The 21433-nt window shown below is 45.3% G+C and overlaps 1 protein-coding gene across 6 annotated transcripts in view; it reads left to right on the top strand.

The window, feature by feature from the left end:
* Nucleotides 1-21433, top strand: part of Arhgap26 (Rho GTPase activating protein 26) — a 398943-nt gene that overhangs the window by 122442 nt on the left and 255068 nt on the right. For all 6 annotated transcript variants that reach the window (XM_085699929.2, XM_085699931.2, XM_085699930.2 and 3 more), the window contains exons 7-10: nucleotides 2826-2930; nucleotides 4318-4447; nucleotides 7738-7838; nucleotides 12754-12848. In XM_085699929.2, coding sequence (XP_085556055.1) covers nucleotides 2826-2930; nucleotides 4318-4447; nucleotides 7738-7838; nucleotides 12754-12848 — 431 coding nt within the window. The remainder of the gene's footprint in view (nucleotides 1-2825; nucleotides 2931-4317; nucleotides 4448-7737; nucleotides 7839-12753; nucleotides 12849-21433) is intronic.

Below are 21433 nucleotides of genomic sequence, written 5' to 3'. Positions count from 1 at the left end.
AGGCCGGCTTTCCGTGAAAGTGCTTCCGGAGAGAGGACGGCTAGGGGAGGTGTTGGCAGAGCCACGCTTCCTCAGAAGCCTACAGACAACGTGTCTTTCCTTTCTTCTCCTAACTCTATCAATTTTCCCACCACCCTTGTCATTCCATGACTTAGAAAGGCCTCCCAGTGCTGGACTGGAAGCATCTCTTTGTGACAGGTCCTTGAGCCTCCTGTGGAAGGGGATAGAGGGAGATGGCAGTGGAGAAGTAAAGATGCTGTGAGGGGAGAAGGAAGGGCCCAAGAGAACAGCACACAAGTAAGTGTTTCCTATAGAAATGAGACCAAAGGAAGTGAGAACCAATATAAACCTTAGCAATCATCCTCTCTTCTGCCTCCATAGGACAAGTGAGGTCTTGTTTACTTTTAGTGAAGGGAAGGCTGAGCTCATAGCATCGGCTTTAGGTTCAGTTGCCTATCTTGGGCATTTCTCTTAAAAAGCAGGCGCATAAGGGCCAGAGAGATGGCTCAGCAGTTAAGAAAGCTGACTGCTCTTCCAGGGGACCCAGGTTCAAAGCTGGACCCATGTAGAGGCACACTGCCATCTGTAATTCTGGTTTCAGGGAATCTTCTGCCCTCTTGTGGCCTCTCTGGGCACTGCATGTACATGATAAATGTGCATACAGGCAAAAAAACCTATATACACAAAACAACAACAACAACAACAACATAATAATAATAATAAATGTTAGCGGAAATAAAATTCTTAGTGCTTTGAAGAAGTGCTGGAACCCAGAATTTCAGTTGTACCTGCAGGGAGAAGGAAGAGAAAAGATCAGCCTTTACTGTGGCTACCTAGACTTCAGAGTAGCCCTTCTCCTCTATTTCTGGAGTTGTTTAGAAGGAGAGGGATATGCATCTTGCTCTCAGGAAGCAGTTGCATAGAGGGAGTCCTAAGGCCTTTGCCTTCTCTGAAGAGAAGAGTTCCGTACTGGCCGTCTGTACTGTAAGGCCCTAAATACTTACTGACTTACCTAACTAGATGTTTGACGGACAGAGGACCCAGCAATGCCTACTTGCCGACCTCCCATGAGAGTGTAAAGGGACAGAGCAGAGGGAGGTCAAGCTACCATTTTAGTATAGTGTCGGTTTTGTACGACCTCTGAAGTTGCTGGGGACAGAGCCTGGATCCTGGTAGCTGTAACAGGTAGGTCTGCTGACCCATCCTCAGTGTGGCAATTACAGCAAAGGTGATTGTGAAAAGCAGAGAAAGGAGGTTTAATCAGTGTGGCCACACTGTAAAAAAGAACAAATGAAGAGTTCTACTGAACCCGCCTCCCCGCATCCATCTTGAGGTCGTGGTATAAGGTTTAAACAGAAGGTCAGAGGTATGCCTGACTCAGTATTCCTGGTCAAGGTGCCATCCTGCCTATAACTGTCTCAGCTCCAGTTTGTTCCACAAGGTGATTGGACAGCTTGTGTAAAATCTCTTCTCACAAAAAAGTCTGTCCTCGGGCCAGCCCCAGGTGTCAGAGACACCCTTTCCTTCTCCTAGCCTGAGAGTCCCAAGGAAAGTTGGTCTCAGTAGTCTGGTCGCCAAAGGCAGGCACACAAGTGGCTCTTCTAGAATATGCTCGTTCCTACCACCGTGGTTACGCCATACAAAGTTCTTATGGGCTTAGTATGTGGTTCATCCTGTCGGGGCACCCCTCCTCTGGCGCTAATCACTCTCGTCAGACGCAACTGCAAAGTGCGGAGTGAAATCCTTCACAGGCGCCAGTGGAGCTGCCAGCCTGAAAAGCGGAGCCGGTGAAAAGAAGTACAGATGTGTTTGCGGAGGGGCTGGAAAGCTAAATGCCACAACACGAAGGGAAACAGATGCGTTTCCCATAACGGATGGTGGTGGGGTCTGGAGTTCAGAGTGGACCTCTCAGCAAGCAGCTGTGGTCTCAGGTCCTTCCCAGCCTTGTGCTACCTTTCACTCTTGCCCCTTCTTCATGTTAACACTGCGCTTGCAGGCAGTCTGGGGAGGACTTGGGAAGGGCCTGGGAGGTTCCTATGTCAGCACTGTAGAGAAACACACAGGAATGTTGTGGGTGGGGCATAGGGCAGTTGTTGAGAATGTGAAGGTGTTGTGTGAGAAACTGCAGTGAACAGGTGTTTCCATCACTTTGCGTGGCAGAGACTAGACCTTGAATGCACTCACCTATTAGCCTTAAAGGATTTAAACGGGAGTCAAGGGACCTAGCATAATTGAAGGCAGGGTGGTGTGTGGTCTCATCATAAAGGGGCTTTTAGTGTTAACTGCAGGGAAGTTGAAGAAAGCCCAGAAGTGCGCCTAGGTGTAAGTCTATTCTGGATGGCTTCCTGTGATTTGACTCTGCTGGCTAGATTACAGGTGTTGAGCTCACCAGCTTCCTTAACAAGTTCTGAGTCCGTGTGACAACCTGGTGTTATGACTGTTGAGCAGCTCAGGTGCAGCTTCAGCCTGTAGTTCTGAAGAGGCGATGTTCTTAGGCAATGGTAAGCATTGGGACCAAGGAACAGGTTTTGAATCCTGACTGACACTCACCATGAAGTAGGGGACAAGTTGTTTAGCCTCCAGAGGTGCCTCCTCATTATTTAACCGGGTCCTTTTAACATTGAAGTCCTAGGTGGTGTGAGCACTCAGTGATGCAGGACGTGGGAGGACACAGCATCCCACCCACAGAGTTGCTCAGTGTGTGTTAGTTGACATTCCTGCCTGTTGTATGCTTCTCAGACAGATGGTGCTGGAAACTCAGATCTTGCTACTGTTTTTCTTCTCAGCCGGCCTGTGTGACCTCTGCCTTTCTTCCCTCTCGACAGCTCCTGGCCTTCCTGCAAGGACTCTTCACTTTCTATCACCATGGTTATGAGCTGGCCAAGGATTTTGGTGACTTTAAGACACAGTTGACCATCAGCATACAAAATGTGAGTGGGGGCAGGGACCAGAGAGGGAAAGGAGAGGGTGTGTTTGCTCCAGAGTTTCTCCTCTTGCATTGGAATGAGGTGTGTGAGTTGAGTTCCTGACTAGGCTCAGAGGATGACAGTGGGGATCGATTGTTTCTAGAATGCAAGATGGCCCAGGTCTAAGCACCATTTCTCTTCCTGGAAGTGTTGCTGCTGGTTTTGTGTGTTTTTTCACAACATTGTCAGGATTTCCTTGGCAGTAGAAATCCCAGTTTAACCCAGGCCAGACTAACTGCCTTCTATGCAACCAGCTGCCTGGCCTCCTGAGGCCTCGCTGAGTGTCCGGGGGCGGGAACTCAAATGGTGTGCTCTTGCTGGGCTCTGAGGCCTCGCGTGAGTGTCCGGGGGCGGGAACTCAAATGGTGTGCTCTTGCTGGGCTCTGAGCAAGATTAAGAGCTAAGTCCTTGTCATCTAAATACACAGCTGCCTCTCTGGCTTAAACCTGGGACTCCGGGTGTGCAGAGTTGTTTATGGTATTTGGGGCATAAGTCATAAGGCCAGCTCTCCTTTCACTTTGGGATCAGCCATGAGTCCCAAGGCACTCCTGTGTAGGACCTAGGTCCAGGTATTTCCGCATGGCTTGTCCTGCATGGCCTTTGGAAGTTTGGACCTTACAACAAGGTGGTTCCTTGTTGACTGGGAGATCAGGAAGTCGAGGACTATGTCAGAAATGGTTTTTACAAAGCATGGTTTCATATATATATATATATTCATTCATTCTTTGGATGAAACGCAAGTTTTCATACATGCTAGGCAAGCTTCACCCCAGTCTGAAGGCACACTTTGAAAGAGGGATTCATGGACAATAATAACTCAGCGCCTCTGAGAGACTGAGCAAGATGCAGCTGGAGGTTTTAGACTGTGCCTCAGGGGTTCCGAGCGGGCCTCAGTAGAGGCCAGGTGTTTCAGACTGCTCTGTGTGAAGGGATGATGTAGAAAGCACCCCTTTTAGGAGGATGCCACCTGTGAGCCATCAGCAAGCTACATTTCTTGCAACTGGAGTAGTGAGGACCGTAATCCTAAAGGTGTACAAGCAGTTCTGCTATTCCGGACTGCTTATTTAAACACCCTCTACTGGCTCCAAGAGTTGCCACACACGCTTGAGGAGTTAGGTTGGGTGTTCGCATGCTTCCTCGGAGATCTTGGTGGTTGCTAGAGTTTGAGTCCTTCAGGTATGGGACTGTAAGGCAAAGATGTACTTTTGAAGTGAATATTTTCCCATTTCCTAGACCATTGAATGCCCCTTACTTACTTTTACATCTAAGCTTTCTGTTTAGGCAGATATTCCGAACTATTATCATTTTTTTTTCTGCATTTGATCCTTTGAACAAAATTCCTTCGTTCCAGACAAGAAACCGCTTCGAAGGAACCAGGTCTGAAGTGGAATTGCTGATGAAGAAGATGAAGGAAAACCCCCTCGAGCACAAGACCATCAGCCCCTACACCATGGAAGGGTACCTCTACGTGCAGGAGAAACGTGAGTGCGCTGACTGGCAGGACGGGGTGCACTCGCAGCCTTGGGCAGGCATTGCTTCTGTTGGTGCCCATGGGTCTGTGTCCACAGTCTTTCCCACCTCCAGGTGATGTGTTCTGTTCCCTCTCTGCTAGGATTTCTCCCCGAGACTCTGTGGTAGATAGTTCCTTTCTTCCTAGCATCCCTCTCCTTTTGAACCTCCATGTCTTAGGGTGCTTATGCACCCCACCCCAACCACATGGGCATAGGAAAGTCTTACAGACCACATTCCCTTGAGTGTCTTAGAATTTGGTGATTCTACTTTCAGTTGAGAGTTATCATGGCTTGGGCCCTTTTGCTTTCCTTCTCAACTTCTGTGATTCTAATACTTGGATTTTACAGAAAGTCAAAACAAAGAGGAGAGTCAGGAAGAAGACCCATCTCCTTGTAATGCAGTCAAGGGAAGAAATGCCAGGAGCTGCTCCTTAAATGCAGTTTTTCGGGAGGACTCACACACATACCTTAGGTCCTGGGGAAGGCTTAGAGGGTACGCACCCAGGGTGGCACCTCCAGGCTCCAGGAAGAAGACCCTGAAAGCTTTTGCATTTAATGTTTGTTCTATGAGCAGGCACCCAGTCCTCCTTAACAGGATCTTGCTAAGTAGTCCAGACTGACCATGAACTCATGATCCTTGACTTTTCCTTCTGAGTTCCAGAGTCACACACCTGTATGCCAGCATGCTTTCTTCGCAGGACGCGGGACTCGTGCACCGTGCTGGTGTGTGTTCTTCTCTGTGGTCCTCTCCGTCAGTGACTTCACTCCTGAGAGCCCCCGGTGGAGTAGGATAGAAACACTTTGTTCTCGTGATTATATACTCAGTACTAATGCTCACACATAATTGCTCAGCCTTACAATTGTTCCCTTCTGACACTAGAGACTGAAGTGGGGTTGGAAGTATTAGCTACAGTAAGGGTTTTACATTCTGTATTCTTTGAGGAATGAACTTGGAGGGGGTTTATGGGAAGTGGAAGCCACTTCATTGGTGTGCTTCATTCCCTGAGTATTCCCTCACCCCATCCCACTGCCATGGCTGGAGGTGACTTAGAGAAGCAGACTCCAGGAAGGCGAGGGTTCTTCCTGTGCCTGCGGGGTCACTTTTGCTCTCTCCTACTCACACTGCATGGCACAGCTCTAGTCACACATTTCACGCACTCCTAACACTAATACGCCGCTTCTTGTTAGAACCACCTTTTGGTTTTCTGGCACACCACTTCAAGCGTTTCATTAGGATGCTGTATAGTTTTGGAACTTACTATTTTTAATAATTTCCAAGCTTACAGGAAAGTTGCAAGAATGGTATGAAGAAAGCATGAATTCAGACCCACGGTTTCTCAACGCTTTGCTCTGATCGCCCCTCCTGTTTTCAGTGTTTGGCTGTGGATATGTGCACTCCGCATACACACTCCGTTTCTCCCGAGCTCTACTGCTCCAAGCTCTAATGCTCCATCACGGTGCCCTTTGGTCCCTGATGTCTTCGTTTTCATCATCCAGTCAAGACATTGTGTTGTCTCTCCTCTGATGGCCGCTGCTTTCCCTTTGTAACTAACCAGCATTCTGTGGGAGGCACCTGACAATTACGTAAATAGCTTTCTCTTCGCCATGTTTCTCCTAGAGCTGCGACCTATTGATCCTTGACTGCCTGATCTGTACTGTGATGGAGATTTCCCCCTTTTACCAGAGTTGCCACAGTTACTGTTTCTTTTCGCCCACCCTCCATATCTGTCCATCTTCCCACCTGTCAGAACATCTGTCCCTCCCTATCTTTCCATTGTCAATAAAGCCTTAAGATTCATGCTCCCCTCACAGGCTCTAATCTATTACTTTATATACCTTGGCATCCACATTGTTTAAGACAAAGCACTGGAACTTCCCCCAAGCTCTGAGAATGTTTGGTTTTTAAATTGCCTTTAATGATTAATGTATTGCTGTGTATACATGTTTGTGTGTGTGCCTGTGTGTGTGTGAGTGGGAGAGACAGAAACAGGAGTGAGACGGAAGACAGGGAATGCAGAGATATATATATATATATGAGTGTGTATGTGTGTGTGTGTTCTTGTGGGTATACATGTGTGCCTGTGTATGTAATTGCCAGAGATTAACATCAGGTATTTTTCCTTAGGTGATATTCACCTTGTTTTTTTGGACAAATTTCTCATTGGTCTGAAATTCACTGAGTAGGCAAGGCAGACGAGCCAGGAAGTCCCAAGGATCTGTCCAACTCCCCCTCTCCAACTGTACATTAATGAACCTGGCTTTCTTTAAAAGAATTAATTCTAAATTAATTGATTAATTAGTTAGTTAATTTTTACATGGGTTTTGAAGACCTGATTTAGGTCCTCATGTTTGTAGCGCTTTATTAACCAAACTGTCTCTAGCCCCTCTGTTGCTTTTCGAGGTTATTAAATGATATCCAATACTTATATTTGGCAATCATACCAAACCATTAGTAATTGCTAAGCGGCTGCTGACTCTCTTTACATGGTGTTGTTAAGTTTGACCATTTCTATTGTATGAGCGCTGTAAACATCTAAAACTAATATTGATTGAAGGCCTTGCAGGCTGGTAATGCCTTCTTCCTAGCACTTTGTTGTTAAAAATAAAGTAACTGGCCAGGTCCCCGGTACTGTCAGACACTTTGGTGGGCCTGGGCTCTGTGGTGTCGCCCTCTTTCCTGGGGAGAATTTTGTGACAGACTCCTTAGATGCCATCTAGGCATTTAGTCACTTCCAGTCTGCGTCTCTGGTGTCTCTGAGGTTTCCATGTCTGCTTTCAGATCTTTTTGGGTTCTGCTAAAGTAAAAATTAGGGGTTTGGAAGTAGGTCAGAACCCCCGAGGTTAGTCACCGGGCAGCCGTGTGGGAGGCACGATGACATTGCCCAGATGGAAATGGTGACTGACACGTAGAAGAGGCCTCTGTGCTCCTTCCTCAGTCGCCTCAGTCAGTGGAGATGGATGATGGGAACCAGTATTTCCCCTGTATTTGAAGACCCACTGGATGTAGCGTTAGTGGGAGGTAGAGACCTTGTATATCTGGGTGGGGAAAACATTGTTTGGTTTTGCTTTCAGCCCCTGGGGTCAGATTTCTGTCAGCCTAGCTGTCTAGAGACTATATTACCCCTTAGACAACCTCAGGGTGGAGGAGATCATTTTGCCTGAGTTCCTGAGCGTTGTGACCCATGTCTGTTCTGACAGCTAATGGTGTGCCGCACACAGTGGATGCGCTAAGATGGCTAATAGGCAACATTCCCTTGCAGGTCACTTTGGAACTTCCTGGGTGAAGCACTACTGTACCTACCAACGGGATTCCAAACAGATCACCATGGTCCCATTTGACCAAAAGTCAGGAGGAAAGGGGGTGAGTTCACTGTGGCAGTTTCTTGTTTGGTTTGCTTGGCTGACAGGTAATGCTCACAATACACGCCTCCAAGTCCAGAGTTGTGCTGAAAAGCTCCTTAATTCTGCAGTAGTTCCAGGAGGCTCCTTTCCCTGAAAATGCTTAGAATAATCACTGTTAGCATTACTAACTGTAACGAGGACTCTTGTTTTACGTGTGTACACTGTGACCTATGTCAGATATCAGTGAGTTACTAGAAAGTCATGGTTGATTGGCATCATCCTGTGAAACTGATCCCTATCTCTCCTGCTTGATCCCCAGAGCTGCCAGTGGGCAGTTTAGATGAATCCGTTATTAATTTCTGTGTAATAAGTTACCTCTAAACCTTGCAGCTTTTAAATTCATGCCAGCTGTCTTAATATTTGCATTCTCAATATTCTTTGTGGACCAGGAATTTGGGGAGCATTTGATGGGTAGGAGGCTGAGGCTCAGTTTGCTCCAGTAGTAGCTGGGACAGAAGCAGTGCCGATTGGGGGGAGCTCAAGGCTGGCCAGACCCAGCTCTCTTCATCCTCCAGCTTTCTCTCTCCGTCCTCCATTTCCCCTCCGTCTCTGTGGTCTTGGACTCTGAGGGGTGGTAGATACCCTGTGGCTGTGTTTCAGAAGGGAAAGGTCGCTAGCACTGCTACTGGGTTCTCCTTGTGTTCTCCAGGGTTCTGCCTCCTGCATGCCTCCAGACAGTTGTCTCTGCTCGCCACCCTCAGCAGTCGGGTCCTCCCCACAGAGATGATGTGTGTCACTCCTGAGCCGCCTTCCTACCTTCTCTCCCCTCAGCACTCTGTGTTTCATCATGTCCTAGGATGGAACTTTTTTTTTTTAAAAAAAGTTTATTGTTTAGAAATTATTGGCCACCTTGGATTTAAGGGTTTACCTTAATTCAGAACTGAAAAAAAATTCGCCAGTTACCAACTTTGAATATTGCCTCTCTCTAATTATTGCTATTATTCCCTTGTGAGTATATTTAACTGTTTTAATAAGAACATAGTTTTCATCTTCTGTCAATCCCTTTCCGTAAGACAGAGTCTCACTGTGTAACCTAGGCTAACTTGGAACTCATGTGTAGTCAGGCTGACCTCCAGCCCTTGTGGTTCTTTCGCCTCTGCCTCCATTCTCAGCCTGAATGTTTTTAATCTTTTTGAATATCTGGAATATATTTTGAGTCATTTCTCTGGTTCTATCTTTGGTTTAAATATTTTTTTTCAGTTGTGTCTAATATTTTGGTAAGTTAGTTTTTTGCTAGCCCTCACGCTGGCCTTCTATGGACATTTTTGTGTGCCATGTTGAGTTAATGTTGGAGAGCATTCAAGCGCACAAGTAGGAGAGCACAGAGACTGGGCATGCCTGGGCCAGGCCTGTGCTGTGCTCTTTGCTCTTCACCTCCAGCTTTTCTTCCTGGATCTCTTACTTGAGTGACAATGAAGAGTTTTATCAGCATCTCTGTTCCTTCCTTGTATTCAAGCAGTAAGAAAGCCCTTTTAATTATCTTTCTTTCTTCCTTCCTTCCTTTCTTTCTTTCTTCCTTTATTCCTTTCTTCTTTTCTTTCATTGTTTGTTTGTTTCTTTCTTTCTTTTAAGCAGAGGTGGTATTGATTTACAAATAATCTCAGGAAAACACATATGTTAATAGAGTTAGAAGAGAATATTACAAATTATACTTAAGTTACTGCATGTCCCCTAGCTTTCATAGAAGCAAGCCCTCCTTACTTGGAATGGGTCACAGTCCTTTTCTTCCTATTGCACGTCCTAGAAACCAGCTGACTACATTATTCCTCTCCACAGGCTTTGCTTCAGGACTTCTTACATGTCTCCCAGTCTTTAATGAACTCAGTTGTATTTTGCAGTTCCTTTCTTATCCTCGTCAGTAAAGGGTGGAGATCCATACAGTGGTCGGTGTTTGGGTTTCAAGGACTTCTGCAAGATCCCATCGAGTACCTCAGGGGGTTGTTGTGCTCGTGCGTGTCAGGCAGAGCCTGAGAAGGGTCTCCTTAAGGAACTTGTTGCTTGAAGAAGTCATTTTCCAAACCATAACTGTTGCATTTATGCTCTCCTTTGTCGTGGTCTTTACTCTCATTATGCTGTGTTGTGCCGTTTGATCTGGCTTTCCTTTGTCACTAAGGAAGAAATTGGGGATCAGAGAGATCAATTTACTTCTAAGTTTATATACCTGAGTTTCAGAGTGAGTATACTAAACTCTCAGTCTGGAGTTAGGACCTCCTGCTTCTGAAGCCGAATCTTTTCATGATGCCACCATTCTCTAAGTTTTCTAGTGAAGGCAAAGGAGAGGATGTTCTCACAGTTGGGACAGAGAAGTCATGTGATGTGTTAGTACTGTTGTTTGTCCCCAGTGTAGTGAGTATGGTGTCCTCCTACACCCAACATGATTCATCCCCAGTCTTTGTTGCCTATGAGCTTCTACCCATACCTGCTTCCCTTTGTTCCTCCCAGTCTCCCTGGACCCTGACTACAGAGCCTTTTCATCTGCTGACAAAAGCCACTTAAAGAAGGAAGGGTTTATTTTAGCTTATGGTTCAGGAGATCCATCTCACCATAGCAGGGGATGCATGCCAGCAGAAGTGGGAGGTGCCACGTCTACTGTACCCATAGTTAAGAAGCAGGTAGCTGTAAATGGAGACTGTGTTCGTTTTCCACGTTCAGACCCAAATAAGCAACAGAAACTATCTCAATTACAACAATTTGACCAATGGCTCAGACATATTTCTGGCTAGCTCTTATATTTAAATTAATCCATTTATATTATTTTATGTATCACCATGAGGCTGTGGCCTCCCAGTGAGGTTCTGGCATCTTTCTCCTTCAGCAGCTAAATGACATCTGCCTGACTCTGACTTCTTTCCTTCTCTATCTCTGCTTGGATTTCCTGCCTTGCTATGTTCTGCTTCGCCATAGGCCAAAGCAGGTTCTTTATTAACCAATGATAATAAAACATATTCACAGCATACATAGGGAATCCTACATCAGGAAGCCCCAAATGCTGATGGTCAGTTTTCTTTTTCTCCTCCTCCTCCTCCTTCTTCTCCCTTCTTCCTCCTTTTTCTTCCTTCCTCTCTTTTTTTTTTTTATTCTGCAGAGACTTTAGCCCATGGAATGGTACTGTCTCTATTTACGGTGGGTCGCCCCACTTACTTAATCAAGTTAATCCCTCAAGGGCATGCTCAGAGGATTCTAGATCCTGTCAAGTTGACAGTCTTAACCATTATACCAGAGTTATAATGTTTTAAAGTGATTAAATTTCTTGCATTTTAACATTGTAAGTAGCTCAGCAGATAATCTTTACAGTTTTTTGCCTTGCCTCCTCAAAACAAAATCTTATGGTCCTCTTTTTAAAATAGGTTTTAATTTTAAAGACAAGGTCTCCTTCTGTAGCCCTGACTGACCTGGAACTTGATAAGAAGAAGAGGTTCCCAATTCCCAGAGGTCAGCCTGCCTCTACCTCCTGAGTGCTGACATTAAAGGTGTGCTCCACTGTGCCCGGCTCTTCTTCCTTTTGTGCTTATGTATGATGGTCCCTTATAGATGTCACTCACAGATTTTTTTCATGGCATTTCATCTATGCTTTCATTATAGAAGCTGGCCATAGCTATTAAATCTGAACTCTAGTTGAGTTTCAACAAGTCAGATTTCTTATGTTTGACTGAGTATGCTTATCAAAGGACTGACTTAGAATTATTTATTTGAAAGATATCAATTGGCTATGTTTTCAGTTCTAGAATCAGGTATCACTATCACATACAGCAGAGCAAGCATTGTGGTAAGGCAAGTGGTAGAAATTAGTTTTAAGGCAGAGGAAGGCTGAAGAATTCAGAAACAGAATAAAGTAATTGGTTATTTCAAACTGATTTTCACTGGTCTGGGAGTATAGGTCAGGGCTATAGTATAGAGCTCTTGCCTAGTGTGGAGCAGGCTGCATGTTTGATCCTCAACATGGCAAACAGTGAAAACATGAATTTATAATTTTTGTAAAGTGGGGACAGGAGAGTGAACAGTGGAATATTAAGTAGTTGGTTAACAACAGGCAAATTTAGGGCTCTCTCTCTCTCTCTCTCTCTCTCTCTCTCTCTCTCCATTTTATTTAACTTTACTTTATGTACATTGATGTGAAGATCCCCCTGGAACTGGAGTTTTAGACAGTAGTGAGCTGCCATGTGGGTGTTGGGAATTGAACCCAGGACCTCTGGAAGAGCTGCCAGTGCTTTTAACTGTTGAGCTATCTCTCTAGCCACTTCTGGTTTCTTGGGAAATCAGATTAAAAAAGAAGAAGAAGCAATACAGTTTATCATATGCTGTATATCAATAAAACTGTTATATGTTGGACACTGCTTCTATCCAAGACTTAGGTGGGCTCAGAAGATACAAGAGTAGTAAGCAAAGACCACAAATCTCTGTCCTTAGGGTGTTTACAGTCTGGTAAACTTCCCATGAGATTTGATGGGAAGTCATCATTTTATTCCTCATCTTCTTTAGCAGATAGTTTGATAGTTTCTGCTGTGATTGGTACTATGGGGATGGAGAGGTAATAGTACCTTGTGAGCACAGCTTAGGGATCTTTGTCCTGTTTCAGAAAGGTGTTCTTGAAGTAGTAATAATTAACACAAGGTCATAGATGCTCAGTTAGGAGGGAACTGTTGTCTTCAACTCTGGTCATGCTCCACCTGAAGTAACTACGTATTAGGGTGTCCAGATCTTAGCTGTAGAAGATTCTTGCTTGAGAAGCTCTGTGGTCAGTCTTCGTCTCAGCAGGTTGTGAACACACAGATTTGAGAAGCTGAAGTGAGATCCTGTTCATGTGCTGTGTTTGTCCTAGAGGGAAGCAGAGCCTGCCTTCTGGCCTGACCTGACAGTCTGTGTCTTCTCCCTAGGGAGAAGATGAGTCCATCACCCTCAAATCCTGCACTCGGCGGAAGACAGACTCCATCGAGAAGAGATTTTGCTTTGACGTGGAAGCAGTAGACAGGTGAGGCTGAGGCATTCTTCTCAGGAACAGATCCTTGCTATATTTGGATTTCTTTCCTTTCCTTTCAGTTACAGCATTTCTATCCCTGTCCCCCATCTCATTCTTCTGTGTCCAGTTTGAATCGGATGCTAGGTCATTGCGGAAGGTCAGTTCAGCCTCCCATTGTTTAGCTCAGGACTGAATCACTAGGTTTGTTTGGTTTTACTTTAATGCTAGTGCTTCCACGCTCAGGAATGTGTGCTATGTCTCTAGGAGGTACGGTCGGTATTTAAAGAAGATAGTCTCTTTAACCTGATTGTAGCTGGTGCATGGTGGATTTTTCCTTAAAAATTACCGCAATGATTTAATAAGAGTTGGGGTGGAAAGAATTTTACTCAAATAATTTTTAAGACTTGTAATTATTTGATGTACACTCAGGAATGACAAGTCACTTGCTTAATCAGTCCATAGATAGATAGGTAGGTAGGTAGATGGATGGATGGATGGATAGATAGATAGTTGGATAGAAAGAAGAAAGAAAGAAAAAGATAGATGCATAAAATGGTAGATGGTTACAAAGAAGAAAAATAAGTAGAAAGATAGATGGATAGAAAGAAAGAAGCAAGATAAATAAGTAGATAGATAGGTAGGTAAATAGATGTATAGATAAAAGGAAGATAGATATGAATACAAAGATAGATGAATGGATAGAAAAATGAAAGATAAGTAGACAGACAGACGGATGGAAGAATAGATAACGTGCTGTTTTCCTTGAGATCTAAATGTCTCTCACTCAGGTCCACCATCCTATGGTACTTGACTTATTTAACGGAATTACAGTTCTTTAAGACACTTTCCTTGGCCGTGGGTTCTTTCAGTGAAATCCACGTGGGGCTGCCTGTTTCAAGTCAGCAGTGTTAGTACCAGGGCCTTTAAACCTCACTGCCATACCCAGGCAATACCAGGTAAGCTCCTTATTTTTTTAAATGCCACAGCATTTCACAAAGGTCCATGATGCTTCCGGGAGCTAAAGTGTTTTCCATATCTTCAGAGGACTTCCTGGGAATAGTCAAAGCTCTCTGTGGTGCCTCCATCTCATGTCAACTCTTGATAACACATCCTCAAGTTTTCCTACTTTTATCATACTCATAAAACCTTTGCAAGCCAGGCATGGGGTGCCCACCTATAATACCGCCTCTTCAGAAGATGATGCTGGAGGATTACCAAGCACAGGAACTCAAGACCAGCCTGCGTTATTATTAAGACTCTGCCTCAAAAACAGAAATAGGAGGGAGGGGGCTTTGCGGGCTAAAATTGTAAGCCAAGAGTAAATATTTCATACTTAGCATACAGAGTAGACCTAGGGAGCCATTTCTCCTGGGAACCTATCTGATTCCTCAATGGCTCGATGCAGATGGTCCAAAATGAGGACATTGAGGAGCAGGTAGATTGGTAGGAATAGGTCCAAAATGAGACTGTTGCCTCTCCCCTGAGGAGCAGTGTGGATTGGTAGGAACAGGAAGTCTTCCAGTGCTCCCTGGACCTTATGGATTAGGCATAATTCACCATAGCTTCTTTTGCCCCTCCTGTTTGACATCAGTTGCTTGTAGATTGCTCATATATGTACAAAGTGAGATTTGAGTGTGTGGGAGGGAGAGTAAAGAACTGTCCACATGACTGCTCCATTATTAGGGGTGATTTTTATTGTAGATATGAGAGAGAGGATGGCCAGAGGCATCTGAAAGAGTCGAGAGCAGAGAGAAGTGGACTGAGCATGGTCAGCAGACTGGGCGTGGCCAGGGCTAGGGAAGTGGAGAAAATGGTAGAGACAGTGAAGCAGCAAGACAGAGAGTAAGGCATTGAGCGAGCAAGGAAATAGTAAGAGATAGTCAGAGATACAGAGACAGAGCAGGAAAGAGTAAGACAGAAACTCCAGAGAATAGTGCTCTAAGGAGGGTGAATAATCCCGGTAGAGACTTTAAAATGTGTAACAGGTACTTGTGATACTAAGGGAGCCTGGGGCTGGCATGGGCTTTGATCTCAACCGCAGGTGGCCATTTGTCCTTTCTCCCAGAGGTAAGAAGAAACAATGCCTCTTGGCAGAGGGAACCAGTTTTACAAGTTCCTGAGGAATGCTGGCTTTTATCTAAGCACCAGAAATCCTCCTATAGTTCAGTTTGAGCTCCTTTCTGGATGTTTGGACAGCCAGAGACCTGAAGTAAGAATATTTCTGTGTGCTAAGTGTCTGATGCCCAGTGTTCTCTGCAGTGTAGATTCTTTCTCTGGAGGACTCGCACCCTGTCCTTTTCTCCAGTGCCTATCAGCTGGGAGGGGCTGTTGCTGGAGTCTGCTTTTCTAGACAATGCCTCCATTCGTCTGTCTCACTTGCTATGCCATAGGGGTAGAGGTCAAAGGGCAAGTTAACTTCTAGGAAATGGATACAAAAGAGGAAACAACAGGACTGAAATGTTCCCAGAGTGTTATGGGTAGATTACACAACTACTACTGCTACATAAAAAGTTACATAGTAGCTGTTAATGTATCCAGAGCCAAGTGTGATTTGCATTGTCGAGACTAGGAAAGAAATGATGTGAAATATACCATGTAATATGTGGTATTAGGGTCTCAGAAGTGGGGTTCGGGTTAAAATGAGGTTGTTAGGGTGGGCCATGTGTTAATGGTTAAATTGTCAGCTCAACACATTCTAGAATCACTGGGGAGAAAGCTTCAGTGAGGGATGGTCTAGATTAGGGTGGCTTATGAGCATGTCTGTGGGGGACTGTCTAGATGCTGTTAATCGATGTGGCAAGAGTCGGCCTCAGAGTGGATTTGGGTCCTTGGCTGTGTAATAAAACCAGAAAGTGAGCTTCAGTGCTCTTTGCTGCTTCACTCCGGATGCAATGTCACGACACGAGTTTGTCTAGAGCTGCTGGAGCCGGGACTTCCCTACAAAGGAACGGAACCGGGGGCTATGAGCTGAAATGACTCTCTCAGCCTCCCCCAAGTTGCTTCTGTCCAGGGCATTTTCTCACAACAGCAGGAAAAGAAATGAAGTTGGCCCTGAGTCCCCATAGCTGGCACTCTAGTCAGCAGGGACTCCAGATCCAGAAACAGACACACGTGTAGGGAAATGTCCCATGCATGTGAAGACAGAGCAGGGTGATAGTCTCCAAGTCAAGGAACACTTGACTGTGAGCAATGCACCAGAGAGAGGAGGCATGGAGTAGATTCAATGGGCTTCAGCAGGAATCGACATGGCCAACACCTGCCTTCCCAGTTTGTGGTATTTCATTATAGCGGTGCCAGGGAACTAGCCTAGTGTTGAACAGGGAGGACCTGTCAGTAAGGCAGAAGCCCATCCCACCAAGGCCTTTTAAATGGTAGCCAATGTCCACCCCCTGAACTCCACCTCACAAAACAGACCATTTGCATCAATCACCTTACCTTTTCTACTCTCTGCTTTCCCTATTCTCTGTCTTAGGGTTTCTATCGCTGTGACCATGGCAGCTCTTATAAAGGAAAGCATTTAATTGGGGATAGCTTACAGTTCAGATGTTTAGTCCATTATTGTCATGGTGGGACATGGTGGTGTGTAGGCAGACATGGTGCTGGAGAAGGAACTGAAAGTTTTGCATCTTGACCTGCAGGCAGGAAGTGGTCTGAGTGTCACACTGAGCAAAGCTTGAGCAAAGGAGTCCTCAAAGCCCACTCCACAGTGACACACTTCCTACAGCAAGGCCACACCTCATAGGTCACACTCCTGTGACCCAATCACATTTAAATGATCACATCCTCCTTCCAGCTCCTTTTCTCATTCCAGCTCCTTTTCTCCCCTATCCCATCTTTATCCATAGCTTCAGTTTTTAGTAGCTTAAAAAGCCAAAAGCTGCTGGGCAGTGGTGGAACACACCTTTAATCCCAGGACTTGGGAGGCAGAGGTGGGTGGATCTTTATGAGTTCGAGGCCAGTGTGGTCAACAGAGCTAGTTCTAGGACAGCCAGGTTTACACAAAGAAAAACAAACAAACAAAAAACTATTTTTTTTTTGGTTTTTCTATCATTGTGCTACAGACTCAGCTTTTTGAAGGCTGTATTTTATATTGGTAATTGACAGGATTTAACAATTATTTTTATTTGAAGCAGATCAGCTTTTTTGTGAGATTTCAGTGTAAGCTTCTTGGGTTAAAAATGGACATCATGGGAAAGGAGCCTTTCATGGTAGTCATATGTGGATCATTAATACTAACCCGTGTTCGCGTTCAGTCACTTGAATAATTAACTCCGTCATGCATTGTCTTATGAAAATTAGTGGGCAGATGTAGGAAAAATATTTGTTTAAGCTGAAGACTCATAGTGGTAGTCAGTTGCCAGCATCCCTGGATTGGTTTGTTTTAAAGAAATTCCTCACAGATGTGACACATAGATTATTTTTTCCTGAATGTTTTCCATGAGGGGCCAGTAGAACATATGGAAAATAATAGAAATAGAAACTAAAGGCCTTCTGATTGAGCGAATCAGCGTTGTGTGTGGGGGGGCAATGTTTATACTCGGCGAGAGGAAACCATTAGAATGCTTTATTTTTTTCTGAAGATGATCTGACGCCAACAGAAACTCTGTCTGTTCCATGCCCCTCCCCAGTACTGACAAACCGAGAAGTGCAATAAGGACAGCTCCCCAGAGATGCTGGGGCTGTGGGACTACAGCTGGAACCGAGACTGGTTCAGCCTCTAGCTCACCGTCTCCTGTCTCAGCCTCCTGAGAACGTGAGGTCACAGGCCTGTGCCACAGGCCCCGCTTAGACTCTTCTGATAGACATGTAGGAGGCTTTAGAGATTGTTTGGTTTTTCTTCCATAGAGGCCTCTCGTGATTTTCTTTAGTGCATTTGGAAGTTCTGTAAGTGCTGCTCGAACAGTTGTGAGTTCCCTTCCCTCCAGAGCCGTTCTCAGCTCTCACACACCCCCTGGCAATTCTGCCCACTCCTTCCCCACAGCCATCCTGTATTAGCTGTTCAGTCTGGAATGTTCTGGATACTTCCGTTTAATTGGATTTATCTCAGATGATTTACTTTCAGAGACAGAAAACCATAATTTTTTTCGTAGTCCTTAACAGAGTACTATGTGTATATGATTTCTCTCTTTTTACTTTGAGACCATGCTGTTGGAAATAGAGAATATTAGTTAGCTGTAAATTAAGTTAAAACTCCCGCAAGCACACACATTATTTGCTATTGTGTCGAGGTGTGGCTCTGGAGGTGAAGCTAGAATATTAGAGGCCAGATATTTATGGAAGATCTGAAAAAACATTGGTACCTTCCAGTCAGTCAGCGAACATCTTGCAAAGTTGTGTTTTCATAGAAGGTTGCAAATTATAGGTTAGATAAAAGACAGAAGGAGCCCTATGTTTGACCTGACCCTCACTGGCCATGCGAGTGGTAGCAGGAAGATGGGGCTGAGTGTGACTGGCAGGGAGGTTCTGAGGATGGCATAAAGCAGTATGTCTTTTTGATGGAGTCCCGTGTCTGACACTGTTGTTTTTCTGCACTCCAAACTCCGGGGCTTAATTTTCCTTCTGTTAAACCTTACCTTTGGTGAAAGCTCTCCCGCCTGCCTTGCTGTAAGCCTGCTTCTTGTCTCATCACATTGCTGATTTATCTGCAATGTGAGAGGACCGTGAATAGAGGCACAGGAAGGGTCCTTGTGAGGAAGGCCCGCTAGGGGGAGATTCTGTACGCTGTGCTGTGCTTCATAGCTTGATTCCCACAAAAGAGAAGGTTTTATGTCCACATTCAGTTTATGATCTCCCCAGGAAACCATACTAATTTTAAATGAAGACAATTTATGTTCTAGCTCGGTAGGAGCATGTGAACGGGTTGTTTCATGTGTCTCTGTGAAATTGTGTGACTCTTGAGATGGTGTGTTTTCCGAAGAGGATCTTACATAACAGACTATTGGACCCTTCAGCCTCTAGATGGCAGTTTTGTATACTTGGTTGCGCTCAGGTTCGGTTGAACGGTGGCTGTCATTGAGACATTGATAATTCAAAGTCAGCTGGGTGTGTGGTTTCTGTGGAAGCTACCATGTGTATGAGTATTACGACTCCAGGCAAAGAGTGTTCTCAGTGACTCATTCTTCCTCTAGAAGTTCCTTCCTTTCACCCTTTCACGGATCGCTCATACCTCCTTTCTGGCAACAGCCAGCCTTCCTGGTTAGTCAGGCCTCTTTAAAACATTGCAGCTCAGCTGCTGATCTGAGGTGCCAGCCTCTTTGCTTTGGGATGATGTCTGCAGGGGCAGCAGACTTGTCCTTCTGTCCAGCCTGTGCTGAGAACCAGGCCTCTCCTCCCGGTTGCATTCTTTATCTCACCCTGCAGATGAACTGCTTTTCCTGGTCTCGCGCTTCCCGCCCCTCCCTGCCCCACTGCTTGTTTAAAACGCTATTTGACTTTGCCTTCCTGCCCCTTTGGTTGGAGCGCTGGTCTCAATGCCATTGACCTTTCAGGCAGGAAATGGCTTTTCCTTCCTCAGAGGGTGTTATGCTGCTCCGACTGCTTGGCTGGGGGTGGGGAGAGGTATGGGGGAGGGGTGCCGTTCTTTCTGAATTGCTTCCTGGCTCTCAGGGATGGTAAGGTGCTGGAGAAGTTCTTGAACTCTTCAGTTCACAAATTCAGAGTTTACTGAAGTTTTAGGGGTGTTTCTTTGGCTTCTAAGCGAGAGTGTTGGCTATTTGAACCTGTTTTAAGTAGGAATGGGCTTTGGTGGTTAGTGGCGTATTTAGGAGGGTGACCTACATAACCTTATTTCTATTCTCTAATCAGTGGGCGAAATTTGTTGCTTTGTGGGTGAGTGCACTCATTTATTTATCTGCCAGTTTCTGAACACAGGATTTAAAGCAACTCAACACCAAAATTTTGCTGTTACATAAATCCCCCCAAAGAGAACAGTTGAACCAGTAAATTCCACTTGTTCTGTTTATCGGGAGCCGGAAGAGTACAAACGGCATGTGTGTGGGCAGCAGGCAGATGAACCCAAGGAGAGATTTTCTTAGTTTGGAGTCAGTAGCAGTAACGGGGATTTGGATTGTCCCTGTGCTGTTACTAGTGCTTTCTCCCAGTGCCTGTTGCTGTGGCTGGCACATGGTGCTTACTTAGAAGTCACTATCAGTTACATTCATGGGCCATACAGTGTAGTATGCCAGAAATTTGTCTAGTGTTTTATGAACTTATTCTCTCTTAAAATAACTGCTTGAAATTACTTGATGGGGTTGGCAGTATTTACTGTTTAGGCAGTTACTATTGTCAGGGTCCTACTTATTCTGAGACTTTCCCTCCCAAGAGGTCGGTGCTGTAGGCTTTAGTTGATAATGATTCATCCATTCATTAGACTCAGATTCTTTCTGAATAATTGATTAGAAGCTGCTTAGGACAACATCTGAGGGTGTGTGTGGAGGGTCTTCTCAGGTTCTAGGGTACATAGACTCCTTCCAGATAAGGTCACTGCAGCATTATGGTGTAGGTGTAGGCCTTGCTTTAGTCGCTGGCCTACCTGGAAGCAGTAGCAGATTTAGTTCTTAATAGCAATGTGGCATTTTTCACTTTTAGAAAGAGTCCCAAAGGACAGGAGATGTGGCTCCATGGTAGAATGCTTGCCTAACGTGCCTGAGGCCCTGAGTTTAATACCCAGACAAATAAGCAAGTAAAAAAAAAAAAAAACCAAACAAACAAATAAATCACTGAATAAATTAAAGGGAGACCCATGGTAGCTTTCAATTCATATGTTTTTTTTGTGTGTGTGTGTGAGAAATACATGATAATTGAAACGAAGTCCTGAGCACAGTGTTTGGCATGTAATAAGCAAGACATCTTAGCTATATGTGGGAGTCACCAGTTGGTGACCTCTGGTTCCCCTCACCCGAGCTTCAACCAGGCCACCATAATACGTGATGGGCAGCTGCCCACCTGTGCTTGCACTGCTCTTTCTTTGTGCCTGGGCCTCCATTCATAAATAAAAATACAGAGGCAATAAGGAGCTCCAGTATATATTCCTTGGGCAGTAAAGTGCTTCTTGCCTAGTTTCCTTCTCTTGATAACTTACCTGCTTGCTTTCTCTTCTTTCCTTCTTTCTTCCCCTCCCTCCCTCCCTTCCTCCGTCCCTCCCTCCCTCCCTTCTTTCTTTCTTTCATATGTTTTTCGAAACAGGGTTTCTCTGTGTAACAGCCTGACTATCCTGAACTAGCTCTATAAACCAGGCTGGCCTTGAACTCCTAGAGATCTGCCCTGCCTCTGCCTCTGGAGTGCTGGGATTAAAGGCCACCCCTTCCTTCCTTCCTTCCTCCCCCTCCTTCCCTCCCTCCCTCCTTCCCTCCCTCCCTCCTTCCCTCCCTCCCTCCCTCCCTCCCTCCCTCCCTCCCTCCCTTCCTATGTATGTAGTGTTCTGCTTGCATGTGTGCCTGAATGCTAGAAGAGGGTACGAGATTTCACCACGAATGGTTGTGAGCCACCATTTGGACTCGGGTCCTCTGGAAGAGTAGCCAATGTTCTTAACCACTGAGCCATCTCTCCAGCCCCCTACTTCCCTACTTTCTATAAGCAGACATGGGTCGGATGCTATT

The sequence above is a fragment of the Myodes glareolus genome, chromosome 13 (assembly GCF_982192425.1).
Source record: "Myodes glareolus chromosome 13, mMyoGla1.1, whole genome shotgun sequence".
In the NCBI taxonomy this organism is placed as follows: domain Eukaryota; kingdom Metazoa; phylum Chordata; class Mammalia; order Rodentia; family Cricetidae; genus Myodes; species Myodes glareolus.
The sequence above is the reverse complement of the archived record's forward strand: the minus strand, read 5'-3'. Positions and strand labels throughout refer to the sequence as shown.